This window comes from Balearica regulorum, chromosome 1 (assembly GCF_011004875.1).
Source record: "Balearica regulorum gibbericeps isolate bBalReg1 chromosome 1, bBalReg1.pri, whole genome shotgun sequence".
Classification (NCBI taxonomy): domain Eukaryota; kingdom Metazoa; phylum Chordata; class Aves; order Gruiformes; family Gruidae; genus Balearica; species Balearica regulorum.
Window position 1 is genome coordinate 38,794,016 of NC_046184.1, and position 19,200 is coordinate 38,813,215.

Below are 19,200 nucleotides of genomic sequence, written 5' to 3' on the forward strand. Positions count from 1 at the left end.
ATTTCAGACAAACAGCCAATATCTAACCAATATCAATTAGATCAGAAAAAACTCACAGCTATGAGCATTTTATGACTGTAAACAAAGAGTAAATATATCTTGCTGCCAAGAAGAATTAACTGGTTTTGGTCTTCTTCCTCACCATTTTCAGCAAAACTTTATTTTTCCTATAAATGTTTTAAAATGCACACTTCCCTAGTTCTTATGAAAGTACCAGTTAGGTGAGTAAGTGCAGAATCTGATTTGACCTAAAAAGGCTAAAAAGGGGAGCTGCTGCATTGCTGGTGCCCACTGGCTTTTGGGAATGGAGCCGAGGGAGAACCGGGGCTGGGCAGAGGCAGAGAAAACCACCTCGGTGCAGGACAGGTGCCTGCCCGCGGCCACCACTGCAGCTGGGACGCAACCTTCAGCCTTCGTTTTGGGAGCAGAGCCTGGAAGCCCCACCAGCCCCTACAACCACCTGAACCATGGCAGCTCAGCCTAACACCAACACATGTGGATCTTGAGCTTCAAGCAGTAAGAAGAGCTAATAAAAACCCAGTCTAATTCTTGGCCCAACACCGTCCCTCAATAGACAAAGACAGGACGTGGCTGAGACATCAGAAGGAAGCTCTGGCCTTCTGCTGGACACTGTTCATGTCTACTATAGCTCAAAATGGGTTATTTCATTTTATACCATTCATTAGTCTTACTTGAGGGTGTATGTGGGCCAGTTTAATTTTTGTAGAGACAAATCTCATTCCCTCATATTTTTTGACATCTTGATTTCAAATTAAATAAAGCAAGGCAGTGAAAACAAGTCTTCTTCATTCTCTACAACAGTGGTGGCCCCACTGGTGGCTTAGTAAAAACAAGGTTTCAAACACAAAAATGGTGACACATTATTCTTAGCCAGTTTTAGGTCTGAGAATACTTGAAAAACAAGTCATATGTAGACAGACTGACATTTTTAAATAACTTTGTAATTCTGCATCTCTGAATGGCTCCTAGAGTTAAAGGTTATCCAAAAGTCACAAACCTTTTCCCCAGAGTAGACTCACAATCTTGAGATCGACACATGCCATTCTGTACACAAAACAATACACAGAGGGGGAAAAAGCCCATCTATTTGCATCCATTTGCACACTTCGTAAAATCCTACGTAGGCAAAACTGTTCTTAGCCTTCAAATTCATCAGCATGTCAAGACAAACCAAAGCACACACCGAAACCACCAAATATTTTGTCTTCAGTAGGACTGTATCTGATGTACCCAAGGAGAAGGCGGCCTGAGGCCAGACCTGGTGCTAAGGTACATCTAGGAAAACAGTACTTAGGCCAGCTAATGAGCAGAGATGGGCATGGAATGGGCATGGCCGCTGTCCTGTCTCTGGCACCTCCTCACCAGTGCCTCTGCTCCCAATTCCCACTGCACGCAGCAGAAATATATAGACTGTCAATGAAGTAAAAAAAAGGAACAAAAAAAGTAAAAAACACCCCTATTTTCTCCTACACTTCAATCATTCTTCAAGAAATGACAGGGTAAGATTTGCTTTACTATTTATCAGCAATTAGTAAATATTAGTAAAAGAAACTGCTGGTGTCCCCGCATGCTGAGTGCTGTCCATCAGATGTTGAGCAGCACAGAAGTATGGACCCCAGGGGACAGACAGGCAGCCTGCTGGTGGCCAGGCCTGGGAGAGAGACGTCCCCAACACAACGCAACACAGAAGAATGCCTTCACATTGATTAAATATTTATTTTCTTATTCCCCACGGCAAAAAATACAGAGCTGGGGAAATAATTTACAGATAGAAACCCGAAGATGTTTGAAGTGGTCATAACCCTTGAGGATACAGGAACTTTGCCTGTCACAGAGGCTGCTTTTTTTTTACCCCTCTCAACAATTCAAACAGGCTTGCTGTGTGGAAATGCAGCTTATCTGCACTTGAGGAGCAGCATAAGGGGATTTTGTACATGCTGTTCTTGAAGGAAGTTTCTGCTCAAAAGTAATGATTCCCAAACCATATACACACACACACCCATATTTGAGTCAAAATTTCAACATCAAGCATTTTTTCCCCTAATAATTGCTCTCACAGGAGAAGCTCGGAGAAAGCAGCGCCCGTGCCTCACCTCAAACACCACCAGGACCTTCACACAGCAAGGGCAGTTGCTCAGCTCTGCATCACACTGAAGTCCAGAGGCAGACACAGAGACCAAAGCTTTGTACGCTTGATCTCTGCGCTGCAACCCTAAGCTCCAGACTGAAATGATTTATTCCACAGTAACTGCACCTCAGAAGTCCGCTTTGTTGCAAGTTCTTCAGGTCTTTCTTTTCACAAATCTGAAGAAACAACACTGAGCTGCTCTCACAAAGAGATCAGTATAAACACACAGCTAATCTTCTGCCGCTTCCAATCTTTCTCACCCTACCAAAAAACCTCAAGCTGTCACTTACCCGCACGTGCATTTTCTATGTACGCACACAGACGTGCTTAGCTCCACTCCAAAACTCAGCCTACAACTCCAGCATCCCCACTGGCCTCAATGCCAAAGGAAGCTTGGAGCCTGTAACAGTAATTGGATTTCATACAGTAAAGAGCAGCAGTCAGGTGCTCTTCCTAAAGCTCCACCTGAAACCATTTTCCTCCAAGCAAATAACATAAAGAATAATAATTAAAAAATCACTGTACTTGACAGCAATTTAATGCATTTAATATTTACTATAGTACATCTATCTACTCCAGTTTTTGCTTCAGTGGAACAGCATTTTGGGGTCAGTGTTAAATAAGCCTCACTTTTTTTTCTCTCCTCCCTCTCTTCCCAGCTCCCCCAGCAGCGTTACAGTTTATAATGTTGTTATTATTATTTAGTACAGGTTAAAATTTTAAATTCTAAGTGAAGGCTCATGTATAAAAGATATTGGCAAGAATAATTGGCTTTTTCAAATAAAAGAAATCAGCAGTAAACTGTACTAATCAATGATTATTGAATTCCGTGCCCCAGGCTAGTGGCTCCTGTCAACAGTGGTCCTTCAGACCCAGGTTTTCCACTTCAGCTTTAATGAACAAGGTTAAAATCATGCACTGAAATGAAATAACGCAGAACTAATCAACTGCCTTTGTTTTTGAAGTCTGAACAATTTCACTTGCGAACCAAAATGAAGTAAAACCGCGCATGCTTACAAATTATCTTAGATGAAACAACCCAAGGATGCTGATCTCTCAGTTACAATATCCTTTTATCTCTGCCAGAAAGTGGAACAGAGTACAGAAACACAACACAAACGACAAGATATTTGGAAGAATCTCTTACAATTACTATTTTATCCAACCCATACATACCATTTTCTTTAGGATTCACTGCTACAGACCTTTATATCTAACTTCCATCAGCAGGACAGCTAACACTAATGGAGTTACTCACACGCCCAGCGTTTGCAGACCAAATCTTTGGCTGGCCTACAGCAAGGCACAACCAAGACGATACAAAACCTTCCAAAACCACTGTCAACTCTACAAATCTGCTTGATAAAATAAGCACCAACCAGGAAAAGTGCAATCACTGCATATAGTTTTTTGAGAGCTCTGTTTTCCATGCAGCAGTTATAAATAAACAAACAAATAAATCTCCCCATGCATTTTAAGATGGACAGAAAAACACATTAAAACCCAAGGCCACAATCTCTGAATAAAACAGCTGAATTTGCAGGTGCAAAGGCTATTTGAACTTCACTTCCTCTGCTTCTTCCCCAGATAGCTTCCTATTCACCTTTTTTTTGACCTAGCCTTAAGTCAAGGCATCCCCCGAGACCTTAGGTCAAGCCTAAAGGCAGGCCATATGCATCTCAAGCTCTAGACTATCCTGTCACATGAACAACCGATCATCCTCCTGGTTTGCTGAGCAGCAGATACAATTCTGTTTAAATGAGTAAGTAGAAAGAGCAGCTGGCAGTCACAATACCAGTAACTTGTGCCTTTTACAAGAAAAACATACACTGTGGACCACGAGCAGGAGTTTTCCACTTTGTATTAATAAGGGACACACACAAACCTATGTATCCATCCTTTTTAGTCAGAAAGTGAAAACATACAGCCCCTGCTTGCATGAAGGTTTAATCCACTGCAGATGGGATGTCTTACCTTCCTCCCATTTGCAATATGATTTTATGACAAAAATGCAAGGAAAAAAAAATCTTTCTTAACTTGCAAATTCATGGCACTTTGTAATGTAATTGTACTTTTCAAGTACTGTAAAGGACTTCAGGATATGTGAAGAGAAAGGGGTTCCAGGCTTGTAATTAAGGAAGTTCATGAAATTTCCACTTTGGGAAAACAAACCAACCAATAAAACAGGGTCACTCAATTGCCCAAGGGACAGTTGAACAATTAAAGAACTATATACATCAGTAAAGGCAAAGAAAGGGGAAAAAAAAGATGCCATACTACACAACAGGCTGAATGTAATACCAAAATGTCAGTTTTCTCATTAAGGTATCACCACCTAACCTCTCCCTCCACGCTGTGGTCCTCGTAACTACATTAGATTGGACTTCAAAAATGGACAAATTTTGCAGATTCTACAAGCTGAAATTAGGGGCCCAGATACAGATAAACCATCTGTGATCTTCTGGGAAGCACTGATCATTTCCAATCACTGCTACAGCAATTAAAAGAACTATTCAGGACAATTCACATAATTATTACATGTTTTTAAATATTGCTGTTTTCTCAGATTCTTTTTAAAGTTTAATTTAGCTGTGCATTTAAAATATATATATTGCTACCAAAAAAGTATGAACAGTAGTTACAGGAACAATTTTAACTGCTTAGAGTAGTTTACTAATTACCTTCTGTAGGTTTCTTAACATCAAATTAAATTTTTCTACTTATTTGTACATGTCCCTGTAACAGTTAGTGGTAGTTTACATATATCTAAGGCCAGAAAGCTGCTGCTACTTATCACCCATTAATTAATCATATAAGACATACTTACCCAGTCATCAAGACTTAGAAGACATTTTATCACAAAGAGATCGCTAACCAAAACTACCTTTCCTTACATGCAAATCCACTGACAATTTACTGGTACATAAAATACCAACATATTGAAGCTATATAAAGATTTGTTCCAAGCAATTACTTTCACAGAATTTTAAAAATTGTCTTAATGAAATATTGTAAGAAAGATAGAGTTTGAGCATTTGCCACATATTAAAGTTAACTTTCATGCAATGGAGCAGTGTGTTACCTCGGCCTTCTTTTCTGTTCACATTGATGTAACCCTCTGAATAACTATGCCACCAGCACTACATTTGCATAAGACTCTCAAACCAACAGCTAATAAACTTCTGCTGTTATCTATGATGAAGAAAACAACCTACTGTGAATGGGCATGTGGCTGTAAAAAGCCCAATCATCCATGCAGCACAAAGGACCACCAACCATGGGCTGTAACTAGAACGGCCTCCAAAAGTTTTGCTCAGTCTCTGGAAACAATTTGCATGACACAATCTGCCCTACAAAATCCACGGCTGTTCAGATTAATTCTAAGAGCCCAAGTTGAGAGAAGTAGTGAAAAAACACAAAAGAAACTGGGAAGGAGCACCCAAGAACAAACCACAAACACTGAATTGCAGCATGCTACAAAATGATAATGTTTGGTGCTTTCTCCATCCCTTGGATGGAGATCACTTCTGCTCATTTTAACTGCTACTCTAAGCAGTTAAAATTGTTCCTGTAACTACTGGTCATACTTTCTTGGTAGCAATATAAGGACAGCGATATTTTAAAGGGATGGCCGTACTCTTTTCAGCAGAGAAACCTCTCCCTCCTTGTTCTCCTCCGCTGATTGTAGCGCAGGGCTGGGTGCTCCCTGCCTGAATGAGCCAGCAAAGATGTCCGTGACGACTGGGGAGCAGAGGAATGGTATCAAAACCCAACACGTTTAAATATACTTCTGGTTTTGTAATCATGTTTAGAGTATATCAAGAAAAATGCAAGCAAATCATTAACGCCCAAAGCTCAAGAAGACTTCTTTCTTTTTTCCGGGCAGGGTATGGCACAAGTGAACAGCAAGAGATTTAGAAGTGCTGGGGATGCCTGTGTAACTCCTCTGGAAATCTTCTGGGAAGCGCTGGTGAAACATGGGTCAAGTTACAGAGAGAGCATTTTAGAGACTACTAAAGCATCACTAAATTCATAGGGATTTCAGAGAGGCCAGCAGTTCCACTGTCTTGCTGCACTCCACTTTGTTTAATTATTGATGGGCCGTTATAGCCATCAGCCTGAGCAGCTTTGGTCTCTCCATTTCAGAAGTCACTCCCGTCTCCTTTTAGCAATGAAAGGGAACGTAGCATTTTCATGACAAGCCACATGAAATTCTACCAACACTCAACGGAAAACCTACGTTCCTGCTTTCTGAATTGTAAATGCCACCGGACGTATTTAGATTTACTGAAAACTGACCTGAGCGCTGCTGCCACTGGCAGTGCTCTGCCAGAGATTCAGGCTCTCTCCCAACTTTCCTTCACAGACATCTCATTTCCCCTAAAATAGGCTGTCAGATGCGACATCCCTATCAGACAGCGTGGCAAACATCCCTTTTGATTTCCAAGTATTCAGTGCTAATACGGCTGGCACCACAGCCTGCAGCTCCGGCCGTGATTCATCCCTTGTTGACTACACAACTTCAACTGGGCTCCTACAAATGGGGCACAGGCAGCAGGTCATCAGGGCTTTAAATTATTTTCTACTCTAACCTGCAGAAAGCAAGGGCAAAAAGCTAATATAACTGTGTATTTAAAATATGTATTTGTGTACCATTCCTTTTTTACTGCATTTATTTGTAATTCATTGTGAATCCTCTTTTTTTCGTTAATAGAGATGCTACCGGCTGGCAGTACAGCAACGAGGTGTATTGCTGACTCAGAGTTTCCCCCTCCAGGAGAGGGACAGTGTTATCAAAATAATGTAGACCTGAGCAGCCACAGAGCTTGTTAAACACACCCAAAGGGAGCATTTGCGAACAAATTTGAAAACACAATATACTGAGTTAATACTTCACATGGTATCTGTGTACTTTTGCTTTCTTTTTTTTTTTTTGTAGTTTCGTTCAAACAGTATCTTCCCCGGAGCTGTCTTTAATCTCTCGTTTCTCCTTTCTGCCTTCCACAGTCCCTTCTTCTCCAACCAAAGTTCCCTTTCATAAAATCACACAATAATTGAGGCTGGAAGGGCTCTCTGGAAACCCTCTGGCCCAAGTCCCCTGCTAAGAGCATGACCAGCTTTGAAGTCAAATCTAACTTAAATAGGTAGATCAGAGTGCTTGCAGCCTTGTCCAGTTAAATTTCAAGTATCTCCAAAGAAATATCTCACTGTTCCATAAATATCTTCCCTTCCATCTTCTTTGTCCTCCTCAACTCCACACCCAAGGACGTACACACAGGTCTTTCAAGCACCAGGGCTACATCTACAACCCTAATTTTGACACTCGTAAAACCATCTCTGATTGCCTATCTCTAGTGTCAGCTTTACTGAGAAGACGTGGCATCCCTCTGCCTTACGCAAGGGCTCCAGATTTTAGTGTTAGTGAGTACAGAACAGGCTGGGCAAATCCGAACGGTTCGTTGCTTCCCCTCTGTGGGGCTGGAGGAGCAGAGCAGCAAGGTCCTCCACAACACGCAGATTCCTGCAGGCTGGTGGGATCTCACACCTTCTCCAGCACCCTGTCACTCCTGTTCAGTTCAGCTCTTCCCTTGGCCACCTTTCCAACAATAGTTCTTCTTGAATGTCTCTCATCATCAGTCCAAAGCACCCAGGGACAGCAGAAAAATAAACCCGATTCCTCCCTCCTCTCTCCCACAGCTCCCGTGGTGCTCCCAGTGCCAGCACGGGGACTGTACTGGGAAAGGCACTGAAGTGCCACGTGTGTGATCGGATTCTATGGCCACTCACCAAAATTTACTTCTGCCATCTTAACACCAAGGAGATTTTGATTCATTTATAACAAGTATTATGCCCGTAACTGTGCCGTTATGGAATTTCCACTGCATGCTAAAACCCAGGAAACTGCTGCTCCATATTCTCTACTACGCGCGCGCACACACACACATACACACACACACACCCCCCCCTCTTTAAAAACCAAACTGCAAACTGCAAGTGCCAGATTTAAGAATTCCTAGCAAGTCTCAATTTGGCCTCCTTTTGCATACGCATTCTAGCACAGTCTTTAACTACCTGATCTCCTCTTTTTCACGAGACCTCGTCTCATTTAATGCCCAGAATAAGTGATTTTAACTACCCAAAAAATTATTCAAGACCTTGTTTTCCCCTCATGGCTCAAAAGTGTAATTCCATGCCTTAGTTCCCACATGCTATTCAAACCCTTCTCTCCGGACAGACATTAATTTCTTCCTGAGCTCTTTCCATGGTGCTCATCACTGTAGCATTTGAGAGCTTAGCAAACACTAATTTACTTTCATAGCATACCACTGAAGGAGAGGTACCATTAACCTCATTTCATAGGTGGAAAACTAGAGCACAGAGAGATTATCATCAAAGGTACGCAACAATTTAAAGGTTGCAGCCTGAGATGCCCTACGGCTGGATTTTCAGACTAGTCAGGCTTATATAATTTTTTTATATATATATACACAAAATCTATACTTCCCTTGGCATGCCACAGCAACTTGTGCCAGAAATCTGCAAATTCAAGCTCTCAAGTCAGGGAAATGAGGGATGAGCCCCAACAGGAAGGGTGGTGGGAAGGCCAGGCACCATGCTGCACCAGGACTCGGTACAGCCTCTGCCACATGCTGAAGCCATCACAAGCGCCACAGCAAAAATGAGCAGGTAGTCCTCCATTAAAGACTCATTAAAGAGAAGCCAAATTAAGGTTTCATAGGCACCCTTAGTTCTACCGCCTTTTAAATTTTGAGTACGTGTCCTCAGAACCGCAATAGTCTTGCATGCTGATTTGTGTATAATTTCCTGGGTTTCAGAGGGAAACTAGAAAATCCTCTGAGCAAAATCGGTAGCGTTCAGGTGCCTGGGTCATCAGCAGTCTGGTCGTCATGGACTCCTGCGCCCAGCCACAGCGCTACCCCTGCTCTTTGCTGCTGAAACACATTAAACAAAGTTGCCTAGTAATTTCTGCACATATGATGAGGACTACCAAATTTGCCTTATACAAATACTATCTATGGTAAACAGGTGTTTATATTCATGCTGATGATTAATTATAGCTGCTGGCATGCCCTGCTGAAAAAACACAGCAATCATTCAATAAATGTTTATAATCTCATCAGCAAGGCGCTTATATTGTTGTTGCCATCCTTGTTCCACTAATTGTTTTAAGTTTTCCATTGGAACTGAAGGCCAATATCAAAACTGACATCTCAGTAGTTGCTTTTACCTCTCTCTCTAATCTTAGTTCATAAAACGTGATGTTTCATTCACTTCACAATATCCAAGGGGAGAAAAAATCACATCGCTACATGTTCGTGATGTAAATTGACGAAGTCATGATTAAAATCATGAACTTGCACATCATTTTAGGAAGTCCAGAGCTCTCTAAATTTCTTTGTTTGAACCTGAATATCATATATTCTAGAGACACTAAAATATAAAGGGTGCCAAATTCCCTAAAATGCTGAAGGTACAACCTTGTACCAGCAGCCACTATAAGAGGAGGAAGACCTATAACGAATACATTTCTTCAGCAGGGACAATCAGGATCTTTAATTATTCAGTAAAGAATAGAACCGGAAAGTAAATGAAAGAAAAGCAGCACAGAAATTGTACACTCATAATTGCTAGCAGAATGAAGTGTTTACACTTCATGCAAAGAATTATATAACTCAGGTCTCATTATTTCAGTGACTTAAAATAAATAAGCTGGTTTCCCTCATGTAACTCTAAAGCAATGTTTTACCATCCATGCTCTGCGCTGCCCCAGGAGTCTAAGGGCCACTTGTACAAGAGCCACAAAGGATCGTTTAAAAAACTAATCCTATTGCTAACAAACTTAAATTGGCTGTTGCACCACTGCTTTAGGGGGGGGGGGGGAAGTAAAATTTTTGTGGCCCGTTTCACGGATAATGAAAATGTTTCACCAAAACCAGCCCATGCCTGCCTGGCTAGAAGAAAGGTGTTGCTGCAGTCCTGCCAGGAGCCCTATGGCCCCGGCTGCCTCACTGACAGACCCTGCGACTGAGTGTCACACTAGCGCACATGTAACAACACCAATTATCTTTGAATTTATATGAACAACATGATATGAGTAAAGCCACTGTCCAAATAGCTTAAGCATCTACAAACACGAGCCCCATCCCAAGACTTACAGACTTTTAAGTAGTATAAACAGGACAGGAGTAAAATGAGATTTTAATACATGCATATTTCTTACAGGCTTGGAAGATCTAAATTTCATGGGATGCTCAAGAGCTGTTAACATTTCCCTTTTTATAACCCATTCCTACTCATTTGCTATCTGTAAAATGCGAATAACACATAATTATTCTCCACCTCCTGGATTCTTCTAGAAAGGATACATTCACTAACAACCATGACGAACAAGATGGTAGATGAACAGGGTCACCTGCAAAACACACACAGAGCTCATCAGAAGTCAAGCGACCCTTTGTAAGAGAATGATTGTCATGAAATATGAAACTGCACTTGATGCAATGACCAACTGTTTAAAAAACCCCAGAATCTAACACAAAAGAAGATGAAAAAGCAACCGAAACAGCATGAGGGTACAACACCTTTATCTAATGACTGTCTGAATTTTATCCAAAATGGAAAACGTTATAATTGGCACCTCCACAGGGGAAGTCTTAGCCTGGAAGTGAATGCAGAGACAACAGTCAGTTGCTACCACTTTTGATTCATTCAGAAATCTCTGAATGGGAAAGTTGATACTCTCTGTCCCAGCAGTAAAGCTCAAATACAGAGTCACTTTCCTTATTGCCGTGCCTGGCTTGCAGACTGACACCGGGCGGTAGCGCTGCCATGACAGAGGCTCTATGGACATGGGCATCTCATCCCGTTCCTGCCGAACTCACGGTGCTGGGCTTATCCAGACCTCAGGAAAAAAGTGACTTACGGAAAACAGAAATACTGAAATACTGTAATACATGAATGAAAATCTCCAGGATCCAACAATCATGGAACAGTCCTTCAGGAGAAAGTAATAAGAAGCTTTAATAAATTTTAGTTATTTAAAAGAAGATTATTTTCATTGTGTTTTCAAGGCCTGCCATACCCTGCTCAGGTTACCAGGCCTTTTTTCTTGTAGCCTGGAACAAATGTATTACCTTTAGTTTCAATGAAAGCTGAGATTTTACTGTAGTGACATGACAAGATCTGGGATGGGAGGAGAAACACCAACCCCCTCCACGCGCACACACATCCAATTAAACTGCAGACTAGCAACACGCACTCATTGTAAAATGAAAAGCAGTTGTCCTGCATTCCTCACCCTTAAGATCAATTAACATCTCTGCAACCTGAGCTAGAGATATTCAATGCCCTTGTCACCACATTACTCATAAAACCATTAACTCTTTTACAACCCCAATCAAATCTATGAGACTGCAGCAAATAAGAACTATTTGTACCAATTTATGAAATGGAGAAAAATGACAAGAGCGATGCTGCTACTGACCGTAGCATTAAGAAGCCATAGGCATATCACTTTCCCCGGTGTTTTGCCTTAGTGCTATTTCAGTAGCAAGTCTCTTCTATCAATATTTAATACAGCTTTAAAGCTGCCCAGGGTATGAAACACAAAGACATTTGTTAGCAAGATTTTTGGCAGGTGAGGGAGTTTCTGCACCATAACATTGAGTTGGAGAATAACGCCCAAGCGGAGTTTTTCTGCTGACATCATCCCAAATAGCATATCATATATCCAATACTTATTTGAACTAATTATTCTCACATTTCAGCCAACAAAGAAGACACCTTCAACTTGGAGTTATATAAAACTTCCAATTTTTCCTTTTCACCCTAGTTGCTAGGCTAGGAGTCAAATACATTACCTTCACTTTCCAATGATGACACAGGGAGAGAGATGGAACAATTAATGGAAAGAAAGAAAAAATAATCACATGTATTTTAGAGGAAAATTCAAAGAGGTTGAAGTCCTAAAACTGTGGAACCAGATGATTCTCACACAATAATTGTGGAAGAATTAATAAAGGGCATCATGGAGAAAAATGATACATGACTTTACTGCAGATACACTATGGCAGACTTCTTTGTCTAAAATATCAATGGTCTTGTCAAACAACATATACTAGGCCTTGACACAGGATAGAAGAAAATTATTTGTGGGACTCCTGAGTGACTAAATGGAACATTTTAAGGCCAGAGCTAAAAAACTGGGACCTTTCGGGTTAGTGGAGTTTACTAGTAGAATTCTTTAAACATTGTTTTTTTGGATCATTCTTTAATATTTTCATTGCATCAACACAGAAAATAAAACCTTTATGCCAACGGACTATGCTGCTGCCATCATGCTGGGAGGAACAACAGAAGAAGAAGAACCAATGAAAGCAGAGTATCCTTCAGGAAGAGATGGATGACAGAAACCATAAGTAACATAAATAATCCAAAATTTATCAGTGAGCATTCACAGCAATGCCTTCTGGACCTGCACGGGCAGCTCGTGACAGCCACGTTCTGTGCGACCTGCAAGGTTCCAAAATTGGTTGGAACAAACCCAAACCCTACCAAGCATTTTGCAAAATAAAAGACTTAGCAGTGAATTCAGATTGGGGTGGGGAAAGGAGGGGGGCTGTGTTTGTTTTGGTCAGAGGTGACCAAACCAAGCTGGATCCAAAAAACACCTTCCAGCTCAAGACTAGGCTGAAACTCAAAGGTCTTCCCAAAACACCCTGACTTCCGTGAAAGGACATATGTCATTTTTGGGAGTATTCCAGGCAGCATTCCTGACATTCTCTATCAGTCTTGGTAATAATATAACAAGGGCCTTTTTCATGCAAAGCCTCATTAAAAGGAATAGGTTGAATGGCAGTGCCATAATGCTGCACAAGATAAATATAATGCTTTTTAAAGCATTTTATGCAATAAGCACCAACTTGTCTGAGTAGGTTGGGTGGCAATTTCATCACCCATTATGTTCACACTGCAAGTCTCACCAAAATGAGTATGACGCCTGTACTACTAATGTCAATACATGTTTGTTTGCCAAGATTATTATTTTAGTTACTCTAGCCTTACATAGCACAGACAGAGGCGCTCCAGAAAGATGAGAGCACTGATGTTGCATGTCAAAACAAGGATATCCATTTAGCTGAATTTCAAATGGATGAAATGTCCAAGCTCTCTGACTCAAGAGATGGGGTCTCTTTATTACCCAGGGAGCATTAAGCACTATTGCACCTTCCTTTCATCCAGCTGCATCCCAATATCACAGCTAATGTGGTCTTCCATGACAAAGCTTCAGAGGAGTAAAGACAATATACCTAACAGCACGAGCTACAATATCCAGGCACTACTGGGCTGAGGACAAACTAAAGTCACCTTTTTCCTGTGCTTCCCAGAGGCCTATTCTATTTTTAACTTTGTTTTCTTTCTGTTTGATCCTTTGGTTATTCTAATGTAGTTTCTGCATGTTTCCATTAATTCTGCCTCCATACAGCACTCTAAGCAATACTACGAATGAAAGAAAGAGAGAGTAACAACCTCATAAAGTGATTGGCTCAGAAAATCTTCAAATGCACCAGTTAATTGGATATATAACTCATAAATGACAACAGAGGAGGGATGGATAACAATGCAAGCAGAGGAAACTAAATCTGAAAAAGCTCCAACTCCATTCAGTTCAATGAACAACAGGTCTTTGATTTCATTAGCTCTGATATTCTGAAAATCATACCAATAAATAGAATCTTATTCTCAAGCACGCATTCTTCTAAGCATACAAATACAGAAGGAATGGCTATTAAAAGCTCTGCAATTACTCTAAATTTGCACCGTAAGCAGCATAACACCAGACCATAATCAAATTAAATATGAAACATTTCATTGTCCCCATTACATGAAATTCAATATTTCAAGAGAGCATTTACAGTAGCACCAGCAGCATCTTCTCGTATTTTGTACATTGCTTTAAGTAGCTACCACACCTATCCAACCAAAACAGCGATACATATAGATAGCACACGGAAAGACTGGACAAAAGTAGCACCTGAGGAGCAATTGTGTTTGATGTGGTATCTCTATAAAGACTCCACATCTTGAATCTCCTGTGGTATGTTTGGTATAAGTAACTGTGAGAAGTTGCAAACTCCTTGTGCATCCAACTCCACAGGGCTGCGCGCTGTTTAGACAGCTCAATCTGAGTAGTATGATCACTGATGTAAACACCGCTTCAAAATGTGACACACATTCATTTAGTCTGAAATACTTATGACCTCCACAGGCTGAAGTGTGTAGTATCCTTTTATTTTCTAAGTAGAATAAAAGGAAAAACCTATTAGATATTTGGCTTAATCTTAGTGCCTTACATTAAGTCAAGAGTTAATAATTTATTAATCAGCATTCAAGAAATCCTTATCACATGTGACAGTTTTTGGAGGGGTTTTGCTTTCTTCTTTAAAAACCCTTCAACAACAACAATCAGCTAGGGAAATATTTTGACATACTGCTTTGACACATTCCTTTGATTTACATATTAAAGCAAGAAAAAGTTACGTCCTTTCACTAACGTGTATAATTTTCACGTTTTTCAGTGCTAAACAGATTTAAAATTTTTAGTTCTTATACAGAAGATTTTATGTCAATATGTTACCTGTCACAACTGCATTGCCCCCCAAATAGGCATTTTTCTTATAAGGACTCCATCTTAACAACACAGATTATAAGATTATCAGGTAAACTGTAAGATTATCATGGTAAATTTTCTTAAAAATGGAAAGAGATCAAGACTGTATTAAAGAAAAACCCAGTAACCAAACACCCTACATTAGTTTACTTTTGGAGATAGACAAGCACGGTGCACTGGGAGAACACCAAGAGGAAAATCTCTTGCTTCCTCATTTTCCAGAGGATAGCAGTATTCTGGTGCTGTAAGGCACAACCACATTCCTCGTTTTGTCTTAAAACAAATGTAAGGTTCTTATGATTCATTTCAGCAGAGTGGAAATGAAGCCAAATGATGCAAAAAGATACCGACAGCCACGCACATAGTACAGAACAACAACAAAAGTGCATCAAACTTCAGCTGCTCAACAAAAGGCACAGCTTCACTGCAAAGCTCCCAAACCACCGGTCAGAACAGCAAAAGCCTTTTAAAAAGGTAATTTCTGTGCATGACTGGTTCTACTGCCAACACCTCGCCCCGACAGCGCTGCACAATCCCCAGGGCAGGGGCTGGGTGCAGTTTCCCTCCCACCGTCCCCGCAGGCACCTCTGGGCACATCCCTTCCTCCAGGAGATGCCCAAGGGAGACCGGCAGCTCTGAAGCCTGACAGGTAGAGGGGACAAACCCAATCGAGCTGCAGGGAACAGCACGCACTTTGCACAGGGACTTCCGAGCAGGCGGTTTATTTTGGTTTCGGGCGAGCTGCTGCTGTCACGTGAGCGCAAGCAACCAAAACCCACCACTTAATTCTTCACAAGCGGTCCTGGACCTGCGGCGAGGAAGCAACCCACTTGAGTTACTCACTATTGAAAAGACCAGGTCACAGCAGAGGCTCGGAGGCACTGACTCTCCCTTGGCAACAAACATTAATCATCAACTCCAACTTACAAATGAGCGATCGCTGCCTTTATAGTGCTTTAAAAATATCCACGCAGCTTTCCAAAGGCACTCTACAAGGGCTGCCGCCACCTTATCGCTTCTCAACACAAAGTGTTTTAACAAAAGGTTTCCACCAGTCAGACTCAATTACCTGCACCTGAAATCTTACCCGGGTTTGCAGACAGACCCCGCTCACTTTGAGAGCGGCCGTGCCACTTCAGCTGCTCTGTATTGTTCAGCAGCAGTCACAGCCAGATAAAGCCCTAACGGGAACCGACGTTTTAACACTCGCATGAGGCTCAGATTCTGGCAAACAAGGAACATCGTTTGCGTTTTGGGGGTTTAGGGTGTTTTAAAATCTTAGAAGCATAGCATTTATTGCAGTAAAAGGAAAATGAGGCTATGCAAAATACTTACTTCGAAAATGCTCTGAGGCGTAATAGTAGACATCCTCGTAGCCCTCATGGTAATCCTCCTCTGGCCGGTACTTTTTGCCTTTTCTTCTTCTCGATCTTCTTATCTGCTTGACGAAGCCCAAGAAGCGCTCCATCTCCTTCCTCAGCAGCACCAGCCGGCAGCCCCCTTCGCCCTCTGCTTCACAAAGAGCTGTCCCAGCATGAATCAACCACAAGCACCCGAGCAAAGCTGCAGCCTCCGAGCAGCCGCTCCGGTACCATTAAAAAACCCCTCCCTTATCTCAGCTGTGACTAGAAAGCATATTGTTTTCCCTTAAAAAAAAAAAGGGGGGGGGGGGACGGACGACTTTATCAAATCTACTGACTGGAATATTTCAACATGAAAAGAGACAAAGGAGGAAAACACTGAAGCGAAAGGAGAAAGTCAGGTTTCAAGCGGCTATTAAACAGCAGAGGACAAAGTTGCAGAGACCTGCCTGCCAGCAAGGGGAAGCTCAGCACTGAAAGCCCCCTATCCTGTGTCTCCATCATTTGAAGAGGGGCTGGGAGGCGGGGATAGATGTTAGTCAATGGACTGAACCATAACTCAAGGCAAAACAGGTTTCCATTCGCCAGTTAAACGCTTCCCTCATATTTACCCGGGCACAGGATCAGGAGCCCATTTGATTTCATTCGTTGTACAAAGAGGAAATACACCGATCCATTTTTGGCATCACATATTCTGGATGAATAAATAGCAAAGTGGTTTAATCCATACACACAGCCCACTCACCGGCAAGTGTGCGCTGAATGTGTTAATTGGAGCAGCAGGGAGAAAGCTCGGCAGCTGTTAAAAAATGACACATATACCCACTGGGCATTAGTGTATTCTAATCACTGCTAGATCTAAACATTAAAAGGCACTCCACAGGCAGGTCTCCTATAGAGCTGGCCAGGCTATATGGCAATAGGCAAACAAAGGAAGGGACATCACAAGCATATCATGACCATACGCATTTAAAATCCCAGCAGAGTTTTAAAAACTTTAAAATTAAGGTACGGCAGACTATCCTTTCCACAGGATGACAGGAGCAAAAAGCCTGGCTCTCTTCTCTTGCTGCGTGCCCAAATGCCACACTCATTCCCTAAGATAAGGCTGGAATTTCATCTGCGTTTCTGATGAAGTTTCCCTCCCGCACAAGAACAAAAGCAGTGTCTGCTCGAATCCTATCACATTGACATCTGCCACGAGTTTTTTTTGTAACCACACTTCCGCAGGCCACGTGAGGTCTCTAGTCCAGCAGGACCTCTCCTGTCTGCTGGCATGAGTCCGGGATCAATTGGTCACCTCTGTCAAACCACGTGCCAAACAGGGTCACCTGCACCCATGCTCACAGGAGATACCATTTTGCACCCACGAGCATGAGGAAGTCAAGAGTATCTTCCTGTAAAACAGATTTTACAGGATCATCACCTGGAAAATGAAGAGCACGCAGAGGTGGGATTAGTTTCTGGTGATGCAGACGTTTCAGTGAGTCAGTATTTTGAAAAGCACAAACCAGGGCAGTGGTTTTAAAAGCATGAAAGAAGAAGTAAAGGAAAATCCAGGACTGCAATTTATCCACTGAAGTAGGCAGAGATTGATCAGAACTGAGTTGAGATTTTCTAGTCTGGAAACATGTATAAGTTACTAGTAGAGGTCAGCTAGGAGGGTCCTAAAACAAATGCACACTGAAAGCAGGCACTGGAACTCTTTTGGGCTTGTTCCAGCTTCCCACGTATTTTAAAATATCATTGTCACAAAAACACACCTATTTTATCCATAGAAGCTCAAAGCCCCCTGGCTGCACCTACCAAACTTCCCACAGGAATACAGACTCATCCTCCTTGACCTTACCAGCCCCTGCTTTTCTACTGTGAAAATGCAGCCTCTGTCACTAGCTGATGAACAGCCCCAGGGCACTACCAGAATTATTTTTAGTGTAACTTCTTTAAGGAGGTTGTGTTTTATTACAAGTCTGTTTTTATCACACAGCTTTCAACTTTCAAAGGGTAAAGACCTTAGAGGAATATTACAGGCATATTACCAAAAATAAAAAAGGCCAATAAAACTTTTTATATGGATCTTTAAGAAGAGATCATTATACGTTCTGAAGGTTTCAATTCATGTGTCTTTTCTGTGCTCCATCACCAAGCAGCAAAAACATTACATTATTATCATGAAACGTGAAAACCAAAGACATAGCCTACAGCAGAGGCAGCACTCTCTCTTTTCGGAGGGGGAAATGTTTTGATGCTCTGTTCGCTCCTGTAGAGTGCTCTCCCCAACAGATGTGCAAAAAGTTATTTGTTGGTGTCAGAAATATTCATCCTGAAGATAGAAGTCTTGCAGCCATCACTGTTCCCTAAAGTTAAATTATAAAGTTCAATTCAAAATGATACAGCTACTTTTTAAGAGGAAGAAAATGTAAAACTTCCTCACTTTTAAATTGTCCTCTAACTGAGAGCTAAAAACTGAAATTGAGCAGACACTTGGCTTTCATCAAGTAAATATGCCCTTCTTTGGCACTGCTGTTGCTAACCACGCTGCTGCTGCAGCAGAAGCTTCTGCTTGAGAAGTGGCATTCTGGTCCTCAGCACACCCCAGGGACACTTCGGTCCTTTCTGTAACAAGACCAACACAGCAAATAAGCAGACAAGGGAGCAACCAAATGATGTCAGCTAGCACAGTAAGCACCAGATGTAGTACACTGACTGCCTGACCATTTTCTAGGGAGAACTGATCAAAATCTGGGTGAAGTTTGAGCTTTGGAAAGCGTGTCATTACCCTGTGTGATGGACCTTCCCTTCTCTTCCCCGTGCTCATGAAGTGCATCGCCCAGGTGCATCACATACATATACGGCTAATTTAGTAAAGGAGGAAAAACACACTAACCAGTATTATTGATCAGTGCTCAAGGTAATGGCTCCCACCTATCTTGTATGTAAAGCATGAAGGGGTTGAAGGGGAGCACTAGCACTCCTCAGATACACATCAGGGGTTCATA

At 41.7% G+C, this 19,200-nt stretch overlaps 1 protein-coding gene across 10 annotated transcripts in view; it reads right to left on the bottom strand.

The window, feature by feature from the left end:
- GRIP1 (glutamate receptor interacting protein 1) overlaps window positions 1-19,200 on the bottom strand; it is a 334,877-nt gene that overhangs the window by 215,816 nt on the left and 99,861 nt on the right. For 4 of the 10 annotated variants that reach the window (XM_075746045.1, XM_075746093.1, XM_075746070.1 and 1 more), the window contains exon 1: window positions 16,176-16,441. The exons of 2 other annotated variants lie outside the window; for them this stretch is intronic. In XM_075746045.1, coding sequence (XP_075602160.1) covers window positions 16,176-16,308 — 133 coding nt within the window. In that variant the 5' untranslated portion in view covers window positions 16,309-16,441. Of the gene's footprint in view, window positions 1-16,175; window positions 16,444-19,200 lie in introns of those variants that run through there. 4 more of the 10 variants (XM_075746084.1, XM_075746036.1, XM_075746109.1 and 1 more) reach the window with 2 other exon arrangements.